We start from the raw sequence: 20,763 nt of genomic DNA, 5'->3' as shown, positions 1-20,763 counted from the left end.
TTCCCAGGGAAGGCCTACCTGGACACAGATTTTCAAGAGCTCTGCGGCTATCATCTGGGCGGTGATGTTTCGAAGTGGAACCGCTTCTGGAAACTGAATAGCATAATCTAGGACCACCAGGATGTATTGGAACCGTGTGACACTCTTCAGCAGCGGCCCCCTCAAGATTCATGGCAATCCTCTCAAATGGAGTGCCAACCACTGGCAATGGAATAAGGGGCACCCTTGGTACTCCCTTTGGGGCTGCTCATTGGCACTCAGGGCAGGAGTCACAAAAGTCTTTTACTTCCCTGTGCACTCTGGGCCAGAAGAATCAGGCCAGAACTCGTGCTAGGCTTTTCTCAGGGCCCAAGTGTCCAGCCGCTGGGACATCCTGGGCAAGTTGCAAGACTTGCCCATGATGCAAACTGAACATTGGTGGCACCAAAGTACCAGAAGCTGAGCTCGGATTTCATGGGTTTGAGGGTCACGGGTGATCCAGTAAAGGCAATCACTGGTCAACTCAAAATGGGTGTACACCATTGCCCAGTGGGGCTCTGCCCAGGTCCCATTAATGCAAGCCAGCTGTTCGAGGCCCGACTGAGGGAGGGATCCTCCTGTTGGTCCCAGCTGAAGTTGGCCTGCTAATTTAGGGTCTCTTCCTGATCGGGTTGTCTGGGCTCCACTTCTTCTTCCAGGAGGTCAGAGTTAGGGTCACTGGCCCATCGGTCCTCCCTGTCAGGGTCCTCTGAGACCCAGTTGGCTTCCTCAATGGGTTTCCCCTTGAGGGCTATTTCAGAATGTGGGCCCCGTGCGGTTGTTGCCCACAGGACCTCCGTGAACCCCTTCCAGTCACAAACCAAGATGACGGGGTACGCCAGCCTTGGTGCTAGCCCAACCATCATGGTCCGTCTCTCCCCGTTCATGGTCAGGATGACCTGGGCCTTGGGGTAAGGACTCACATCTCCGTGGATGCACTGGATCTGAATCCTGACCAGTGGCAGATCGGGAGGCAGTGCGAGATCCTGGCAGATAAGAGTCTGCCCACACCTCAAATCAATGAGAGTGGAGACTGGAACTCCGTTCACAGCAAGGGGGACTGTCAGCTTACCCAAGGGCTGTTTACAGGCCCTGGCCTCCCTGGAACAGATCTGTCCAAAACCGCAGTCCAAAACAGGACACTCTCATTGAAGATGCCTGAATTGGCTGCAGGTGAAGCAAGGGCCGATTTCGGAGTGTCAGGGCCTGTCCGTAGAGGTGGGCGAGGGTGCGGCGTGCCTGCAACCTGGGGCTTCCCCATGCCAGATATGTCCTCAGGTAGTCCCCGTGCCAGGGCGTAACCATTGGGGCTTGCCGACCTCCCATCCCTCAGAGTGTTTTGGGCCGGGTCAGGGTTTGCTCCTTTTGTCCTGGGTCTTCTCTTCCCAGGAGTGGACTGTCATCACGGTCACAGGGCGAGTCCCTGGCCCTACAGTAGTCTCTGCAGCCAAAAAGTCTTCCATAAGGGACACGACCGCACGAAGGGTCACCGGCTGGTGGCGAAGGACCCGGGTTCTTCCACGGGCTGGAAGGATATGCATGAACTGTTCAAGCATGACTTGTTCAGCGACTTGGGCCTCCTATGCTGTTTGGGCTGTAGCTACTGCCAGCACGCCTCCTTCAGCTGCTGGGCTACCGCCGTCAGTCAGGACCCGTAAGGGTAGCTCTTCTCCCAGAACTTCTGCAGTGTGATCTCAAGGGCATCAAAGATTGTAGCCTTCAACCACCCATAGTCCTGGGCTTCCCCTACTGTGAGCACCCTATAGGCGGCCTGGGCTGGGCCCATCAAATACGGAGCTAATAGAGTGGCCCATTGCTCCAGGGACCACTTAGGCGACCCTCTCAAATGTAATTAGGAAGGTTTCAGGGTCATCCTTTTGGCCCATCTTTGTCAAGCGCACCGGCACTGGGGGTCAGCAGGTCCTGCCGCACCCCTAGGGTTGGAGACCCCTGGGGTCAGCAGAAGTGCCGCACACTGCTGCAAGCACTGTTGTTACTGCTCCTAGTTTTGGGGCCCCAATTCTCGAATCAGTTGCTGTTGCTGATTGTCGAGATGTTGCAGCAGCTGTTGTTGCTGGTGCAGCTGGCTCTTGGCAAGCCATTTAATCAATTTCTTGTCCTCCCTCCTCTTCTCACTGATGAAGGGTGGAGTGGGTCTGTCTCACACTGGCATTGGTTCATTCCCTTACCTCAGGGGAGGGCACGATGCCTGCATTCTCCACCAAGTTCTAGTGCTCCCGTGCTCTCCAGTGGGGAGGGAGGCCACTCTGCCTCATTGTCTTGGGGTTTAGTCCTCGGCCTCAGGTCGCACTGATGGGGTCAAGCAGTCTAGAGCTCTGGGCCCGTCTGACAGACAAATGCACAACAACAATTTGGGGCCCTTGTCCCCGCCCCCCGGGCGGCGCAGCACCCTGCATAGTCTCTAGCTTGCAGCCCCGCAGTAGGGCTGACAGCAATTAACAGTCTAGGGCTCTAGCCCTCAGGCAGGGCTGGACTGGCAGCAGGCTGTAGCCTAAGGCTCCCAGCACAGGAAGCCAGCAGATACGCCAAGTCAATAATCTCTAAGGCTTTCCCTGGCGGGCCGCATGCCAAACGTTGCCGATCCCTGGTCTAGAGAATAGTTAGTTCTTCCATGAGTGCAAGGAATTGGACTAGAAGACCTCTTGAGGTCCCTTCCAGTCCTACAATTCTATGATAATATCTAATTCATTTTTTTTCCTCTGTGTCCTAGGGCCTGTTTTGTCCATTCATCCTTCCCTACAGCTAATTTTAATGAAGCGTGGGTGGGTGGATAAATGTACAGAAGAATAATGGGATGAACAGAAAAATTCAACTGAGTGCTTTACCAACCCTGCTACTCTCAATGATGGCTGATAAAAAATGTAAATTATATTGCAGGGCTTTTGACAATAGATTCATAGCTTTCAGTGGGCTTTGACCATCACTGTACAGTCTTCCTAACAAATAATAGATTATAAAGTTATTATGTGTAGTACAGAAGTCTCTCTGGCACAAACAAGAACATATATCTGGGAGCAGACTGCAGTAGCTCTCTCAGACATTTTGTGGGCTGGTCAGGGGATCCTAACTTCCTAAAATCAGGTCAGCTCTCCACTCCATTGATATGTATACGTTCTGTAGATGTGAGTGGGCGCACCCGTGAATAGTTTTGTTTTCTCTGAAAGCTCTTTATTTATAAATTCTCTTGACCCCGAGTTCAAGAGAATTGAACTTGAGTTCAAAAAGGCCATGTCTTTTAATTGCTTGGAACTAAATTTCTTAAAACTAAATGCTAACATGTAACTGTAAATGCAGAAAACAACAAAATGACATTCAGCATCGAAAAATGCACATGAATGATCATGCAAACCATGGAGATTCAGGGAGAGGAGAAATGGACTGGGAGCTCTGGTGTGACCACACCTGAAATATTCTCTTCAGGGCTGGTCACCTCATCACCAAGAAATTATTAAGAAACCAGAGGGAGTTTAGTGAAGAGGGATAAAAACAGGAGGCATCAGGGACTTAATTTACAAGGAAAGAAGAAAAGAGTTAAGTATTGACTGAGCATGACTGAGGAAGAAATATAACAGTCTACAAATATTTTACGGATGAAAACAACAAGGAAGAAAAGAAATTATTTAACATAATTAGAAGGGTGTAACTGGGAATAATAGGATGAAATTAAGAAAAGGAGAATTTAGGGTAGATTTGGGGTAGGGGGTATCTTTCTAACAGTGAGACCTGTGAATAACCTCCCTGGGGAAGGATGGAAGTCCCATCATTTGGCAGGTTTCAGATTAGACTGTATGAAATACTAGTACTGGGTGCCCTTCTGCAAGATAAACTTTAGTCAAATACATTATTGAGCCCAATATGTGGGGGGTAACTGGTTGAAATGCTATAGCTTATGTAATACAGTCAGACTAGATGATTTAATTGGTCTTTTTTCTGGTCTTAAAAATCTATGAAGGCTCTAATGACCCCCTTTGTGAGCTTTAAATTACCAATTGGTAATCCCCTTCGCCACCTCTTCAACATAAACCACCTGTGATTTTTCTGGACTCATCAGGGACCCTTCCCAGAGCATTATGAGGCTCATTCCTTGCAAGCCTTAGGTGCAACCTCACCCTCAAATCTTACTATTGCTCTTACCCCCCACCAAACCAACACTGGTTTTCCCCCAATGAATGTAAGTACATTTGTCAATCTAATGAACCTAAGTGAGCGGTTTCCTGATGAATGTGTAGCGGCCCACCAGCCCTTCTTGATGAACCTAAATAGAGCCATAGCAGTAAATTAGTGCCACAAGTGTCATTAACATGAGTTTTGGATACGTGTAAAGTTATTGTGTTTCATAGTGAAACATTATTTTGAAAAAGATGGTCCAGGGGAGTCTTGTTCTTAGGATTGCCAACTGGCTAATCGCACAAACCCAAACACCCTTGCCCTGCCCCCAGCTCACTCCAGCCCCCCCTCCCTCCATCTTTTGCTCTCCCCCTACACTCACTCACTCACTTTCACTGGGCTGGGGCAGGGGGTTGGAGTGCAGGCTCTGGGAGGGAGTTTGGGTGGGGGAGGGGGCTCAGGGCTGGGGCAGGTGGTTGGGGTGCAGGAGGGGCTTTGGGGTGCTGGCTCTGGCAACCCTACTTGTTATGAAGGTCACAACAGACCAAAAAAAGCCCCTGTTGGAATCCTATAAATGTCTTCTGGAGCAACGTCATACCTTTATGCTTTGACAGTTCTGCCTTTATATTTGGCATTGTGCATATTAAAGAGCTCTGTGACCTTTCTGCGCTCCTTAAGCGTGCTGCACAAATCTCTATATAGGACATCATTATATCCCTACCGCTCAGTGGCCATTCTACAACTTGGGTATGGTCCAGGCAAATTTTGTCCCACCCTAGGCACTTGCTATGATTCGTTTTTAACAAAAGGTCACGATCTTCCAAACATGTCCTGCAATCTTACCAATGCAGTGCAAGTTTGTGAAAAAGTGGCAAGGTTCCCAGGGACAACCGGAAAACAGGAATATCTCTGTCATTGACCTTGTAAAGGCGCAGCTATAAGAAGAGGCCTGCTGTTGCTGCACATCTACATGGTTAGAATAGTGTCTAGACATACCAATAATGTAGATTAGACACAAATCATTAACCCATCAACTTTTTCTGGGATTCAGAATGAAAAAGTCAGGATAAAAAATGAAAAAAAGAAAACAAAAGTTAGGATGATCACACCTGCTGTTAATTAAGGTTGTAATTATTGTGGAGGAAATGACAAGGATAAGTCTCCACTAGAAGAAAAATAAAAATGTTCCATTATTTCCCCCCCCCATGCAAAACGTCAGACTCCTATACAATACAAAGGGAATCAGCATCCTCAGTCTCTTTCAGTCTCAAGTTTTATTACTCATTTTCATTTTTCACAGTGCCAGAGATGTAGAAATTTGAGGAAAGCCTCAAGGTTTAAGAATTTTCCCTTGGAATTACCAGCAATATAACATGATGACACTAATGAGCTTGAAGCAGTTTCAAAGGGGAGGACTGGCCACCAAAACGTAGGATGGTCACAGTCTGCATTCCATAATGTGAAGTGATATCTTAACAACTGATTACATGACCATATTGAAACACCGTGCTATAGGCATAGAGCTATGAAAATATGCATGCCTTTTTGAGAGGAAGACCTACACTGCTGAGGACAAGGACAGATTCTCTGTCGGTGTAAAAGGGAGCACCACCACTGACTTCCATGGAATTTAACCCATTTACACCAATAGAGAATTTGACCATGTCTGTTCCATTTCCAAGTTTGGGGATTTTTATTAGTAGCTAAAAATTTGCTGTATACTGCTATATTGATTTTTAGAGACAACAAGCTAAGGTGGACCACTACAATATTGGTCTTGAAAAATGTATTTCAAGGTAAAAAAATTCGTTATAAATAAATTGAGTGATACCGTAATAACCCTCAAAAGCTTGTAAGTTTTGCCTTAGCCAAATAGATATGATTACCTAAGGAATTGCAGCAGGAACTGAATTTTCTTGTGTTTATGCTGAAAATACCCCAAATAGGGAATGTTATTTAGGCAGGAATTTTTCAGACTCAGGTGTGTGAAATTACATGATTGGAAACCCTAGTGATTTGCACGTCCATACCTCTTTACACACACACAACACCAGCTTGAATGCATGGATTAGGCGTTGTGTATATGTAACTGATGACTGAGCTTTTGTCTACATGGAGTTTTAGAAATATAAGACCTAGATGTATATGGAAATTGGCAAGTTTTAAAGGGTAACCACTGTGTATCTGGAAATTTTTACTGCAAACCGTAATTATACACCTCCATAAAAATGCAATGTCATTATAAATAAGTAATCATATCAATGAAATTTTTAACATGCATCTGCCTGGAAATATTTGAAACCTATCATTCCTCTATATACTGGACCTGTAGTACACAGTAGTCCATTAGAGTGGCATAGAATATACTTATACATTACTGCAAAGAGTGTCAAAAGGGGGGCATATATCTATTATATTTGCCAATGTCTGAGACTGGGAAGTAGCGCACAACTCTTAGCACATGGCCACAAGTAGACTCTGCAGTTGAAACATCATCTTAAAAAAAAAAAGTTAAAGCCGAATTACTTGAAAGTCACACACGCAGAACTAGAGAAGGTGTTTTTGGTTTTTTTTTAAACATGTTTTAAACATGCTGTCCAACTTTCTGTATCATGACATTGCCAGCTTTTCAGTGACACCATTTTTTGGATTTTAATAATATTGTCATTCTACTATTCCCATTTCTCAGATTGCCTGGCAAGGCTTCCAGAGCACAAAGGGAATGGCTCTCTCTCAAATGTGCCACTCCTGCTATTTCAAATGATCAACCGCCTCTCTGCATCATTGAGTAATGTCCTCTCTAAAAACCCTTCTTTTTAATCTATGACAGCCTCCCCAGTGAAATTGTGTGTTAAAAGGACTTCTTAAAAATAAATATATTGCACCATGTATTACTTGCTCCTCCTGCTTCACAGCTTCTAGATTATGATGGTGCCAACCCATTGTGCCAATTTACTTGTGTTAAAGTGCTCTCTATGGGTGGGAGATATACAGTCTGACCTGTCCTCTTTGCTCTTATTATTGTCTTGCACGGTCTGGGATATTTTCAAGGAGAACCAGACAGTTCAAGCTATGTGTCTATTTATCACATAAAAGAGAACTGTGCACAGTAGTGCTGATCAGTCAGGGATGTGTCCTCTTGATTGGTCGGTCAGTTCTCAAGGTAACTATACTGTATAACTCGCTCCTTGTGTTCAGCTGGAATTGCGCCTTTGTGGTTCAGTGTTCTCTCCCAGTCGCCTTCATGCAGAAAGTATTCCCCTAGGGAGCCAAGACAACATGTACATTTATCATGTGCAAAAATAAAAATACAGGAGATTAGTGAAATTCCATTTTCTTCTAACATTGAATTTCATTATGACATACATATATAAAATACATACATACATGGACATTTTAAGAGGAGATAGGTGAAGATAAGTGGGAAGCTGCTATAAACAGCATAATACTACCACAACTGAAATAATCCAATAATTTTAGGAAAAAAGTTATTTTCTAATATATGAAACTGTCTGACATTCAGGTGTAATTTATGCTACCTCATTTTCTCTGAGTCCCTTTTATTTCTGCTAGTCTAAACTTTTTTCAATCCAGCCCTAGCTGTTAGCTTCCAAACCTCCCCTGAGGTGACAAACCTGAGCTTTTCAGCATTAAGTAACTCAGTTGAGACAATGAACCCTTTTCCATACAAATGCACTAATACACACGTCTGCACTTATTTAAGTGACTTAAACATCTTTTGCACTTAACAGTTGGATAATTCTGTTTTAGTTTTCAACAAGCATCTAGACAGAGGTGATGAGGACTTTTGAGACACCTCAGAATTCCATGGCCACCACGAGGATTATGGGGCTAACCCAGGCTGTTGCTGGCTCAACTCAGCTAGCCACTTTCTTGATCCAGTGATCGGATTGTGACGGGAGGTGGGGCAACTAGCAATGTTACACCATTAGCTCCTATGATCCGAGATAGGAATATGGCATCTGTTTTGAGCGTCCACTTCCAGAGCCTAATAGAAACCCATTCCGGAGGGCTCTGAAGATGAATACTTGTTCCCCCAACTCTATCAATGACTTTGTAGGACTGGCAATGATCCTTTATATTCAGCTATCAATGAAGTGCCCTTAGATATCCTAGCCCCTAGATTTGTCAAGACAGGTCTCCTTGATTTGTAAAAGACCTGTCACAACTGAAATGAGAGGAAAGATGACTAGAGTGCTGGTGGATGAAGTAGGGTGCAAAATCTGATCAATTCCATCCTAAAGATTATTGAAACGCTTCTACCATAGCTAAGCAAGAGGCAGAGAGGATTGATTTGCTGCCTTCATAGCACTGAATAGTGTCAATCAATCAGCGATATTGTTTTGAGTAGTGGACAATCTAGTTAAAGCAAGCTGCTTTCCAGTCAGTGGCTGGTACAGGTCTTGCCCATTATATTGAAATTTCTACTTTGGAGAAAAAAAATTAAGGAAATATGGACTTAAGTCTCTGCTTCTACGGATGCAGCGTGATTTCTGGAGGGTACATGTGCTAGGTCTCCTCTGGTGGAGTTTATGCCAGTGACAGTCACTGAAGCACTACAGATGCTGGGAAGTCTGCATTGCATTTCCCTCCTTCCCATGGCACTTTGGACACATGTCCTTCCTGACTGGGGAAAGTCAGCAGGAGAAGAATTGGGTCCATTGTTGATGGAGACTCCCTTATAGAGGAGTCACCTTGCCAACTTCTATAAAAGACACTGTTGTGCAGCCATCATTCATACAAGTCATTGCTAGATGGTCATATAACAGCAACAACCAGCAATCCTATTTTTTAATCTGCACGTAGCCAAGAGGTTGCAACTGTTTCTTTCAGATGCAGACCTAATTACTGCGGTCTATGCAGTTGTCCCCTCAAGATTAAATTATTGCAATGTGTGCTCTACAATGCTTAATTCAACTCAAACTCAAAGTGGAGTAGAATGAGATGGCCTGTTTGTTAAGTAGAGTTTCTCATTGTGAACACATGACACCAGTGTTTTGAGATCTCCGCTGGCTGCCAGTTGGATTCAGGGTGGAATGCAACACATAGTTTTGACCTCTGATGGGCGTGGGACCTTTCAGAGATTGCCGTGCCTCTATCCCAGTGCAACAGTCTACATGTAATCAACAGACACTCCTAAAGCAGGAGATTCCTTACTTTAAAAAAAAAAAAAGGAAGATCTTGGCAGGGTACTCTCCATAAGTGGCCATCATATCTGCTGCCATGCAGAGCATGCATCTCTCTTCCCAGGCTTTTGAGAAGGGATGAGTGCATGGAGCAGTCTGGCATCTGTGGCTGGGCGTAAGTTTTTCCTTGTCCCTTTCCAGTTTCGTGGAGAATTTTTTGTTGCTTTACAATAGAGTGACTGCATTTTTAACAGATAGGTGCTTTTTAATGTTCTGATTGTATCTCAACAAATAAAATGTAAAATCAGAGCTCTGGGGCCTGGGTAGATTCCACTGGTCACATCAGAAACAGCCTCCACAGTACGACACTCTTAGCAATTCAGATTAGTCTAGAGGAAGGTGCTTTTACCCTAAGCCATATAATAGATCAGTTCTCCTGACAGCAAATAGCCTTGCAGAGCATGATAGCATTTTCCCTTCTTTAACACTGCAATTCATCTCATCAAAAGCGCTACAAACATACTAATGGACTTCATATTGAAAAGCCTTATAGTTGCTTAGCTACCAGTGGAATCTACCCATGCCCCAGAGTGCTGATTTTACATTTTATTTGTTGCGATACAATCAGAACATACTCATCATGAGCATTTTTAAATATAGTATGAGATTTCTTTTATGCCTACAGCACACCCTATTATAGGTAATGTGCTAGGTGTACGCAAAACTTGCAGTACCCTTTAAAGGGCTCTTCTATATTAATGGCCACAAACAGGGCAAATAAAGCTTGTAGGGAAAAGTACTCTATTGAGTAATTCATGATAGGAATATCTTGCTTAGGTTGACAGCCGTAAGAAACTGTAAGCCACATTTTGCTCTCAGGTTAGCTGAAGTAAATTATGAAGAACTTCACTGGAGTTAAATTCAATGGAGCTAGTGTGGGTTTCCACTTCAGTAACCGAGAGCAGATTTTGTCCCAATTTGAACTAGGGTCACATGCATTTTGTCTCTTATATGAGGCAAAAACCTTGATCAGGTCTAGCAGAGACTTCAAATTTTTCCTTGCAAATAATATCTGTTGCTAATGTAGCCCTCTTCCCCCCCCCTTTTTTTTTGGAGACTTGTGCACCAAACATTCCTGATTTCTGCAAATGTGAGAGCCACGGGTGGGTACGGTAATGTCTTTAATTGGAAATTGGACCTACTTCTGTTGGTGGAAGAGCTTTTCTGACCTGAAGAACTTCACTAACTAGACAATAGTAATGCTTAGCCAGATTCTGCCTTTTGAATAGTTCTTTACTTTATGCACTTGTCTTCACTACAGAAAAATAGGTATGTTCTTAGCTCAAGTTAGCTAACAAGTTATCTTCACTAGGATTTTATCTCAAGTAAGCTAAGGTAGTTTTTAGTTTCCACAAAAGTTAGCAGGTCAAGTTAAAGCCTAAGTACACGAGTTAAGAACGCACCTTTTTTCATAATTAAGACAAGGTCTTTAAGTAGCCCCACTGAAATAAAGAGGAATACACATGTACTACTCAAAACAGGCAAATAGGCAGAATCTGGTCCTCGAAGAGTAGTGGTCATGGCAGCTGTGTTTTAAATGTTATTTTTCTTGACAGAATATTTTACATACAATTTTGTGTTCAGCTAAAAATTGTTATTCCAGGAAGCAGAAACTGAGTGGCATTGCTAATAAATAAAGGCTGGACAGTGATGAATGGGTTAGAGAACACTTTGTTTCCCTCAGAAGGAAAAATCAGATTGAAATACATCACTTCTAGCATATAACAGTTTCCTTTCTTATTGCTAAAGGCTGGTTTTATACGATAGAGAAACTCAGTAGTGGTGGAAGCTGTTGAAACTGGTTAGTCATTTTTTTGAGTTTGGATATTCACTTGTTCTTGAACTATTTTATTACTACTCTAACATGTTATTAATACTACTTGATGAAAGATGAAGTAACTTGCATTATTTACTTTTCATTTATTGTGAACTAGATAAGTCAGTAGTTTAATTAGGTACTTAAGATAGTAAAGATTTCTCTGTGGAATTATCAAACTGCACTGCAATGTGTAATGGCTGCCACTGAAGCTAAACTTCTTGTCACTAAAACCCGCTGAGTAACAAATTGCCTATTTACACATGTCATAAAATGGTCTACACCATCTGGTTGATATTGGACCATATCTAGAAGCAACATTTGTGTGAGCACCCTGAGATTCAGAAGTGGCAGCTATGTCTCTACTGCTTAAGACATTAAAACAGTTTTTGTTATTTTTTTTAATTAAAACTCTGTGATTTCTGATTATGATTTTTAACAAGTGAACTCTTGACAGCATTGTGGCCCAACTCACTTAGCAGCTGGCAAATAGAGTGTTCTGTTTTCTCAAGGTTTCCGATCAAGTAAATTGAGTAGCAAGTTCCCACATCTTAATATGTCAGAAAAGAAGCTTGTTCTTCGACGCAGTAACCCATGGGATAAGGGTATTTAATTGTCCTTGCAATGCTGAGCCAGGGAAGAGAATGTAACTATGGATTATTCCAACCCGACCAATAAGCATCACTGCAGAATCACATTTCAAGGAAGCCATTGAGATGAAGAAGTCTAGAAAAGCATTTTAGGGTAGGGGAAAGGAAAAACAGGGCAAACACATTGGTTGAGATCTTTAATTTAGGGCAAGATTGTCACTTGCCCAATGAATCCGAGCAGGAGGGTAAGGCATCCACTTAAACCCTGCATGGATTACTTGTGTTTGTGGCTCGCAGGCAGTGGGAAAGCAGCTTTTCTGGGGGCCTGTTGCTTCCCTGCTCATGCAGGTGGAAGGGGAATGGTTGAACAGGGATGGGGTGGTCCAGTAAGGAGTAGATGGAGTCTTAATTCTGCATCCTCAACCCCACCAAATCTGTGTGTAGTAAATGGTTGCCCCAGATTAACTAAGGGTCACATTATGACTACCTAAATCACAATTCATTCCCTTGTGTAATCCTAGAGCAGTGCAACTGTACAGTGCACCTTCCTATGCAAATTGTATTGTTACAATCCAGCCCACAGACAAAGACATTTGTCTTTATTTGACTTCATATTAAGATGCACCTTAAATAATACACGAGCAGTTTTGCAAATATATACATACAGAACTCAGCAAAACAACCAAGTTTCATGTTGGCACCAACTTTTTGAATCACAGGCTGAATTTAAGGTTCCTAATGAGAGGTTCTCCCAGTCCTACTAAGAATATACACGGGAAGCAGATGTTTGTGGTCACAAGGTGCAACTGTGGTAAAATCACTTATAAAGCTATCACCTCACCTTATCCAGGCATCAAATATATTCCAGATGGTTAAGAAAAGAAAATATGGTGAGATATGAGAAAACATACTATTCACCTTACATTAATATAAAGTTCTTTGTTCACCTGCTTCTTGTTGTAACATTCGTGTACTGTCTATTTTCCACTGAGCTGTTGAGGAGTCAGCAGTATTAAACTACTGTTTGCTTCTGCAGGTCATTCTACCAATAATGCAGTAGGTGAGATATCTGTGCAGGTGGATGTCTTTACACATCCTGGAACTGGAGAACATAGAGTCACTGTAAAAGGTAAGTTTCAAATAGGGACTCTTAAGTAGTAGGGTAGTTATTTTACCTCTGTAGTTGGCACTGATGCAACCACTACTGTAATACTGTTTCCCGGTCTTGTGTCCACAGTTCAAGAAGGATGTCAATAAATTGGAGAGGGTTCAGAGAAGAGCCATGAGAATGATTAAAAGATTGGAAAACATGCTCGATTTATTTAACTTAACAAAGAGAAGGTTAAGAATTGACTTGATCACAGTTTATAAGTTCATATATGGGGAACAAATATTTGGAAATGGGAACAAATATTGAATGATGGTCTCTCACAAAAGTCTAACAAGATCTGATGGCTGGAAGTAGAAGATAGACAAATTCAGGATGGAAGTATGCTGTACATTTTTAACAGTGAGGGTAATTAACCCCTGGGACACTTTACCATGGGTTGTGGTGGATTCTCCATCACTGATAATTTTAAAATCAAGATTGGATGTTTTTACATACTCTAGTTCAAACAGGAACTTCAGTGGGAAGCAGACAAGCTATTGCTGGTTTGTGGAGTGTAGGTTTTCTACCAGGAAAATCTCAGGTCGTCCTCCTGTGACTTCTCATTGGCTACACTAAGCCTTACTACATATTTAAGCAAGGATATTTACTAATATTTTGCATTGGGATTCTAAATGCATATCTAATTCCCGTTGTTCTCTTTAGTTGTAGCAATTAATAACCTAAACTGGCAAACAACAGCTATGTTCCGGCCATTTGTGGAAGTCTGTATATTGGGTCCTAACCTGAGTGACAAGAGGAGAAAACATGGCACCAAGACAAAGAGCAACACCTGGTCACCAAAATACAATGAAACATTCCAATTGTAAGTCTTCTTTTCTTTTAGCTGTCCATTTTATATAAATTGTTACAATTAATTTTTCAGCAAAAGCTGTGAGAACTGAAAATGCTACAGTCCAAGACTGCATATTTCACAGACCATAAGTATAGACATGATTTCAAAACTAGGGTTCTTTCAATGTACAGCTTGTTCGAAAGTCTGGGTTATAGCCTTGTCTTACGCAGGGATGAATTTTGATCTTTGTGTTTTGGGCCTGTAACACTCCTTTTTGAAGTTCCAGTTTCTGAAACATGGAAGACAAGTGGATTTGGAATTAAGGACATTCTGGAAATTGTGGGGATTATTAGTTAGAAATGCACATTCATTTGCACGCACAGATGAGAAGTTAGATACCTAATTGGTCATTTGCATGTGCAGTTACCTAAATTGCTAATGCCAGTTGTACATACATTTCTATAAATCTGGGCCTTAAATGTTTGTAAAAGTCTGAAGATGTAAAATGATAATTGCTATTAATAACCACTTTTACTTAATCCCCAGAAGCTAAAGAACCTTTATGTTTGATTTAGGGATCTAAATTTCTTATCTTATCCAAATTCCTTTTACCTGCTCTCTACATCATCCTCCTTTTTCTAGATTAAGACCTCTCTTATAGCCTGCCCATTTCCCAAGCGCTGAAAGACCACACTCTGCCTCCATGTGCTGGGAGTTTCACTTTCTTGGCTTCTGCTGACCATCAGCCCTACATCTGACCATGAAGCTGCTTGAGGCTCTATGCCAGTGATTCCCACTGACCCAGCTCAGTGGTATAGTCCTGAATGGGCCGTACACTACTGGAGTGCTCCCACTGGTGTGACCTCATGCAGATGTGCAAGGTCACACTGTGAGGACACAATTTTGCTGTACAAAATGGTGTGCTCTATGCAACTTGACCTCCAGCATGCGGTGTAAAAGTGCTGGAATGCATTCTGACTCCACTACACCTGTGCCCCCACTGCTTCATCAGTGCTGGTTCCTGGCTTCAAAGGCCATTTTAGAAATATCAGCTAGGAAGGCAGGCTGAGGAAAGCCAGTCAGAATTCATTCTGTTAGCAAGAATCCCTACTTGACCCCAACTCCAAGGGCAGCAACCTTCCCTCCTCCTACCGCTATAACCTCCTCAGACAGCCCTTAACAGTCTACCAATCTGATGGTGGTGAACATCTTAGAACTGGCAAGTGTCCTCACAGGTTAAGCCACACTTTAGAAAGAGGGATATATAATGTGTCCCTTTGTGAGAAATTATTCTTCTCATTTATTTGATGTGTTTGCACAGAGATAAATGTGAACAAAAGCAGTGGTCTGTTTACAAGAGAAATGTATTCAGAACAAATGTTCCCTTTTCCTACAACTCCAGGGTTATGGGGACACATGAAGTACAGGCATACCTTTAGAAGACTGAAACATCCTTAATGGCAATTGCCAACAATTATTTTCCTAAAATTTTATTTTTAAAAGCACAGTGTCTATCTTTGTTTCAACTACTGAGAATCACATAATGCAGTAGGACAATCTTAAGGATCTAAAGCTGGGTAAGATGGGAACAACTAAATACAATTAGCACCAGACTGGATGAGCATCAAGTAGTCAATATATTCCACGGTATGCATCCGATGAAGTGAGCTGTAGCTCACGAAAGCTCATGCTCAAATAAATTGGTTAGTCTCTAAGGTGCCACAAGTACTCCTTTTCTTTTTGCGAATACAGACTAACACGGCTGTTACTCTGAAACCTGTCAATATATTTAGTGTTTTTCATTCATTATAAGTAGCTTAATCTCCAAATTGGTAGACACCCATCCACCCTCAAATACCTATCTTCACTGGATCTGTCTTTACTTTGTAAGATTAGTTACATAATAAGTAAGAGGAAATCATCACTACTAGAGGGAGCACTTGCAGTAACTTTAGAGAAGGTGAGTTTAGGCTGCTTTTTAATCGCACGCTTTACAAGCCTTTTGCTTTAATAACAGCAGTGTAACAAATGGATCTGTCAGGTACAGGATACTGAGCAGTACAGGGGCCTATGTTTTCCACATCTCTGTCTCCTACATCCAATAGCAATCAGCAGGTTAACTTTAAGCATGAAAGAAATTGAAAGGATCTACAATAATTTTTCTGGTAGTAAAAATCTATTCATGCAAAACCTTTGAACTATTCACCAGTCTAACGTAGCCCTGATCCAATGCCCTCTGAAGTCTTACTGAGCCTTTTCATTGACTTCAACATGGAATAGCTCAACCCATAGTTAATATCTCTGCTGCTACCATTCATAATAAAATAGTGGCAAAGCAGAAATCAATGTTAAGAAGTATTCCCATTCTGTTTCATGCCACAAAATTATTTACCAAATAACTTCTTCCAGAGGTGGGTGGCTGGATTTTTTTTATGGAGCTGAAAGACATTTTCAAGTTATGCCTTCTTTCTAAATCTTTTTTAATGCTAGACTGTTAGAATAATACAGGTTTTTTGAGTGATTAAAGCCTAAACTATGTTCTATTTGGATTACAGCATAGCAGCATATCATTAGAGTCAAGAGGATTCTAGACTGCCTAGCACTATGTTTCATTTTTAAATCAAAGGAAATCATCATGTAAATCTTCTTCCTCCAGTGATAACCTGCCCTGTGTACTTGTTTTATGTGCCTCAGAATGAGTGAAATCTTGCAGCTATAACTCAAAATATGCAATGAGTTTCATGAAACAAAGCTCCACATATATACAGTCCTGGAGGCTTACAGCTCTGCCTATCCTACAAGGGGATTATTGTGTGCTGCAGGGTGAATACTAATGATATGCTTTCCTGCAGTAAAAGCATCCAGGACAGTATTATAGGAACAGTAGCAATGCACATTATTGTTCTTGCCAGTGCAGTGTCATAACTGGCAGGTTTCTCCAGTTGGTTTGGCCCAACCATAAGTATATTTATATTTGACTGCAACTAGCCACCAGCACTTGGAGTGAAATTAACCCCATTGCAGGTGCTGCACACCATTCAACGCAGTTCTTAAGTGGTTCATAGGGCTTTGTTTGGACCCCTACGTCGGCATGAATTTCACCCTTAACACTCTGAAGGGCCTTTTGTGGAACTTAATGAGTACTTGTAAAATGCCTTAAATGAAAGGTGCTAGAAATGCATTGTTATTATAAATTTATATGAGAATTACAAACCTACCAATTTCTTTTTCATTATCTGGGGAAAGTACCTACTGCAGTCACAGTAGCTAAAACAGAATGTAAGCCTGACAACCAAATCGAGGCTGCAGAAAGAAAAGCTGCTTAAAAATAAATTAGCATCATGATGACAGCAATAGATGACATTTTAGCCATTACTTTCCCAAGCTAAATGCCCTCCCTCCCGTTTTTGTTTTGTTTTTTACACAGTGGAAACCAAACTATACAGCCATTTGACTGGAAATTATGATCAAACAGCACATAATCTTAGGGCTGCTGTGAACCTTTCAGATTGAGACCTGAAACCAGGCTTAACTGACACTGAGTTTCAATGCAAAGTTGAAATTCATAGAAGACTTTGATCAGACCCAGGCAGGTCTAAGAATCCCCTCAACTCTCAGGAAGCAGGGGGCTCCCTCACGCCTTCAGCAACAGACCCTAGGATCCCTTCTTTCTTTAGGTTGACATCTGTGTGAGGCCTAGTGACATGCCCTCCTACTGTCTATGGCGGTACAATCAGCTGGCCTCTTCCCTTCTTTCAGAGATGAGAGCTAGTCCACCCCACCCCTCCTGTTTCTTTGAGGGACCAGTCAACAGGCCCACTGCCCCAGCATGTGTCTATGGGACACATTTTCAGGAGAGCAGGATGCCTATCCACACGCAAATTCAGCAGCAGTCAGTACGGAAACATTTTTCTGTCATTTTGCTGCTTCAAAAGCCTTTTTGGGCCACCCAGCCCCTTCTCTATTTTTTTTTTGACTGATGTCCCCAAGCGCACACAGTGCAAATAGGGAAAATGCCTGTTCTGGGTTTGGGGAAGTGGGATCAATGATTACAAAACCAGCTGGTTTTGCAACGGTTTAGGTTCGTCCCAAGCAAACATTGGCCAACTGATCCCCCTACCCTTGGTTTGTCACACTTGTGGAAACCGAAAACAACCAGCAGGGCTGGATTAAGGCAATTCAGAGCCCGCCCGCATGTCCCCCTCACCAGCATGGGCCCACGCCTATTTGGAGTGCCAGCGCTGAGGTGCCTCTCTCTTCCTAGAGAGGCAAGGATGGCGGGTTGGGGTCACTTCTCTCCCACCCCCATTCGAAGAGCAGCAGTGGGGGACTCACTCTTCTTCGAGAGGCATGAGTGCTAGGAAAGAGCTCCCAGTACTCAACCCAACAGCTACGGTGGCTCTGTTCAGGTGAGTGGTGTCAGCCACGCACAGAAACTCTTCGGCTGAGGCAGTGTTGGCAAGACTCCCAGGCAGTAGATTGTGGGGCTAGCCCTCCACAGAGAGGCATGGGACACCGTTCATCCCTTTCAGAGCTATTGTTCCAGACTGTCTGCGGATATCACAGTATTGTTACACTCAGGTCACATTCTCATCCTTTTCTTTGTGGCCACAAGAACTAGAAACTCACGATTATAAACAAAATCTGAGATTCTGACGTAAATACTGGACGCTCTAGCTCTAGGCACTGCCTGTAATATCTAAGCTATAATCTGTCTCTGCCAATGGTTTCCATGCAGCATTCAATCTCCGCTTAGATCATAAAAATGAAAGCCATTATAATACAACCATTAAAATAAAAAGGTGGTTTGTTAGTACAGTAATTATGTGTTCTGAGGGTATAATGCTGTTCTTGGAAGCTAAATATTTTTTGGTTAGAAAGCTGCTCTATTCAGAGGCTGCACCTCACAGAGTTGTGAGTAAAAGTATAGCAAAAAAGTATTGTAAGACAAAATCCTTCAGTCAGCTAGGGGGGCATGGAAGGCCTTGAAGCAAAGCCAGGGCAGGGACCAGAACGCAGAGAGCTACATAGAGGATAGATCCACTTGTCACCATAGAACTTTATTGATTCTCCCTGATCCTAGTCCACAGGAAGGTTTTAAGGGCATAGTGAGGGAACATCTAAAGGCTCCAAAACTGCTCCATGGCTTGTGACACATTCCAACCTCACTGATTCCCACTGCTTTGTCCATTGCCCATTTATTGGGGTGGAAGGGAAGGGACCAGAACTTGGCTCCTAGAAAGGAAACAAGTGTGCTATTATGTAATATAACAAGAATAGTAAATTGTAGGAATTATTTTGTTTATAAATGAATACGTGACTCAGACTAAAGAAACATTTTTCATTTTCTGATTGAAAAAGGTCATCACAGTTGTTTATGTTGTGTTGAAAAAGTGTCCTAGGTAGATCATCATCAGGCTTACATGTTTTTTGTATGTAACTGTTAAATATTGCTAGTCAGTTCTTTACTCCTGGAAAACAGCTGGCACCCATACACTGAATCAGATATATATAAAATTTTCAATCGGGGTAGAAGCTCAATAGCAAATACTGATACACAATTTCATACTGAATACATCAAGGATATATCACATTACTATAGAAGTAACATTTAGAAAACAGACACCTCGGAGTGGAACGCCTCCCCTATAATTGTCATATAAAAACCATTTGCCCCCTATAATTGTCATATAAAAACCATTTGCCCCAACATTAAATTCAAAATTAATAGAGTAGGGAAAACAGATCAAAGATATACTAGAACTCCAAAAAAGTTTTTAGCTGGACAGAGGGGAAAGAGCCTAAATAAAGGTTAGTTGTGCCTTAAAGACATGTGAGATACTGTTCTGCATTCCTCTGAATTGTAGTTTTACAGCAGTTTAAATAGTTCTGTTTGGGGTAAAAAAAGCATAATTGGTCAATCGATGCTTAAACAACTGTGATTAAAATATTGATCATCTGCAATATTTCTGGAGAAAGGGAACAGAGGGTCTGATTATGCCAAATGTTGAGGAAGTTGCTGAATGCTGTCAACTTCCATTCAAGTCAATGGAAACGGAGGGCGCTCACTCAGCACCTTCCAGGATCAATATACAGTTTATATATCAATAATATTCTGTTTGCAGATGTAGAACTATCTCTGAAGTGAATATTAATTTTTTTAAAAGGTTTCTAAGCCATGTTAACCCTTTGGGGGAATTAAACTAAAATCCTTTTTCAAAACTCATCCTTTTAAACCACACAGCATTCTGAGTAACGAAGAAGGGCTGAGAGCCTATGAGCTTCACCTCTCTGTGAAAGATTACTGCTTTGCCAGGGAAGATCGCATTGTAGGAATGACAGTTATCCAGCTACAGAATACTGCAGAGAAAGGTAGCTGCGCATCCTGGTATCCTCTGCTGAAAAATATCTTTATGGATGACACTGGGTTGACAATCCTTAGAATACTTTCTCAGAGGACCAATGATGAAGTTGCTAAAGAATTTGTGAGACTTAAATCAGAAACAAGATCTGTTGAAGAAACTGCCTGAATCACAAATAATGCAAAGGTGTCACCGTCAAGAACATCGATACAATGTTGTTGTCTGAATAGTGCATGCATGTGCAAATCAGTGGGAATGTTTAATTAACTCTGTTTCAGTGTTTGCCAGTACTTAAGTACTATATTTGCAAGGTATGTTGAGGCGCTGTACACCTTTTATACATATTTTGGTCTTTGGAAAAGTAATTGTTACAATGAAGTGCCAAAATCAAGATTAAGAGTAAATTATTAATGTTATATTTTAAAAAGTTGAGTTCATCTCATTGCAACTCCTTCACATTTATTAATGAATGGTTATTCTTTTGAGTTGATTAATTAGTTGTCTCTGTTAAATTACTGTGAGTTGCTTCTACATGTCTGAATTGAGTTACTTCCCTTATAATTATAAAGAATTTTATCCAATTTCATAATCATTTTATGCTAACCTCATTTTAGGTATCTTACCAATAACTTTTTCTATCATAACTATAGATGCAGTTACTTCTAGAAAGTGTTTGTAATTTTATAATTACTGATATAA

General features: G+C 41.9%; 1 protein-coding gene across 2 annotated transcripts in view; it reads left to right on the top strand.

Moving 5' to 3' along the window:
- UNC13C (unc-13 homolog C) overlaps positions 1 to 20,458 on the top strand; it is a gene marked incomplete at its 5' end in the record, with an annotated part of 390,158 nt that extends 369,700 nt beyond the window's left edge. For both annotated transcript variants that reach the window (XM_084641195.1, XM_084641194.1), the window contains 3 exons: positions 12,796 to 12,888; positions 13,573 to 13,732; positions 19,947 to 20,458. In XM_084641195.1, the coding sequence (XP_084497321.1) occupies positions 12,796 to 12,888; positions 13,573 to 13,732; positions 19,947 to 20,232 (539 nt within the window). In that variant the 3' untranslated portion in view covers positions 20,233 to 20,458. The remainder of the gene's footprint in view (positions 1 to 12,795; positions 12,889 to 13,572; positions 13,733 to 19,946) is intronic.
- Between the last annotated feature and the right edge of the window lie 305 nt (positions 20,459 to 20,763).

This window comes from Lepidochelys olivacea (assembly GCF_965140295.1).
Source record: "Lepidochelys olivacea isolate rLepOli2 genome assembly, chromosome: 10".
In the NCBI taxonomy this organism is placed as follows: domain Eukaryota; kingdom Metazoa; phylum Chordata; order Testudines; family Cheloniidae; genus Lepidochelys; species Lepidochelys olivacea.
This window is presented reverse-complemented; position numbering and strand designations above follow the sequence as displayed.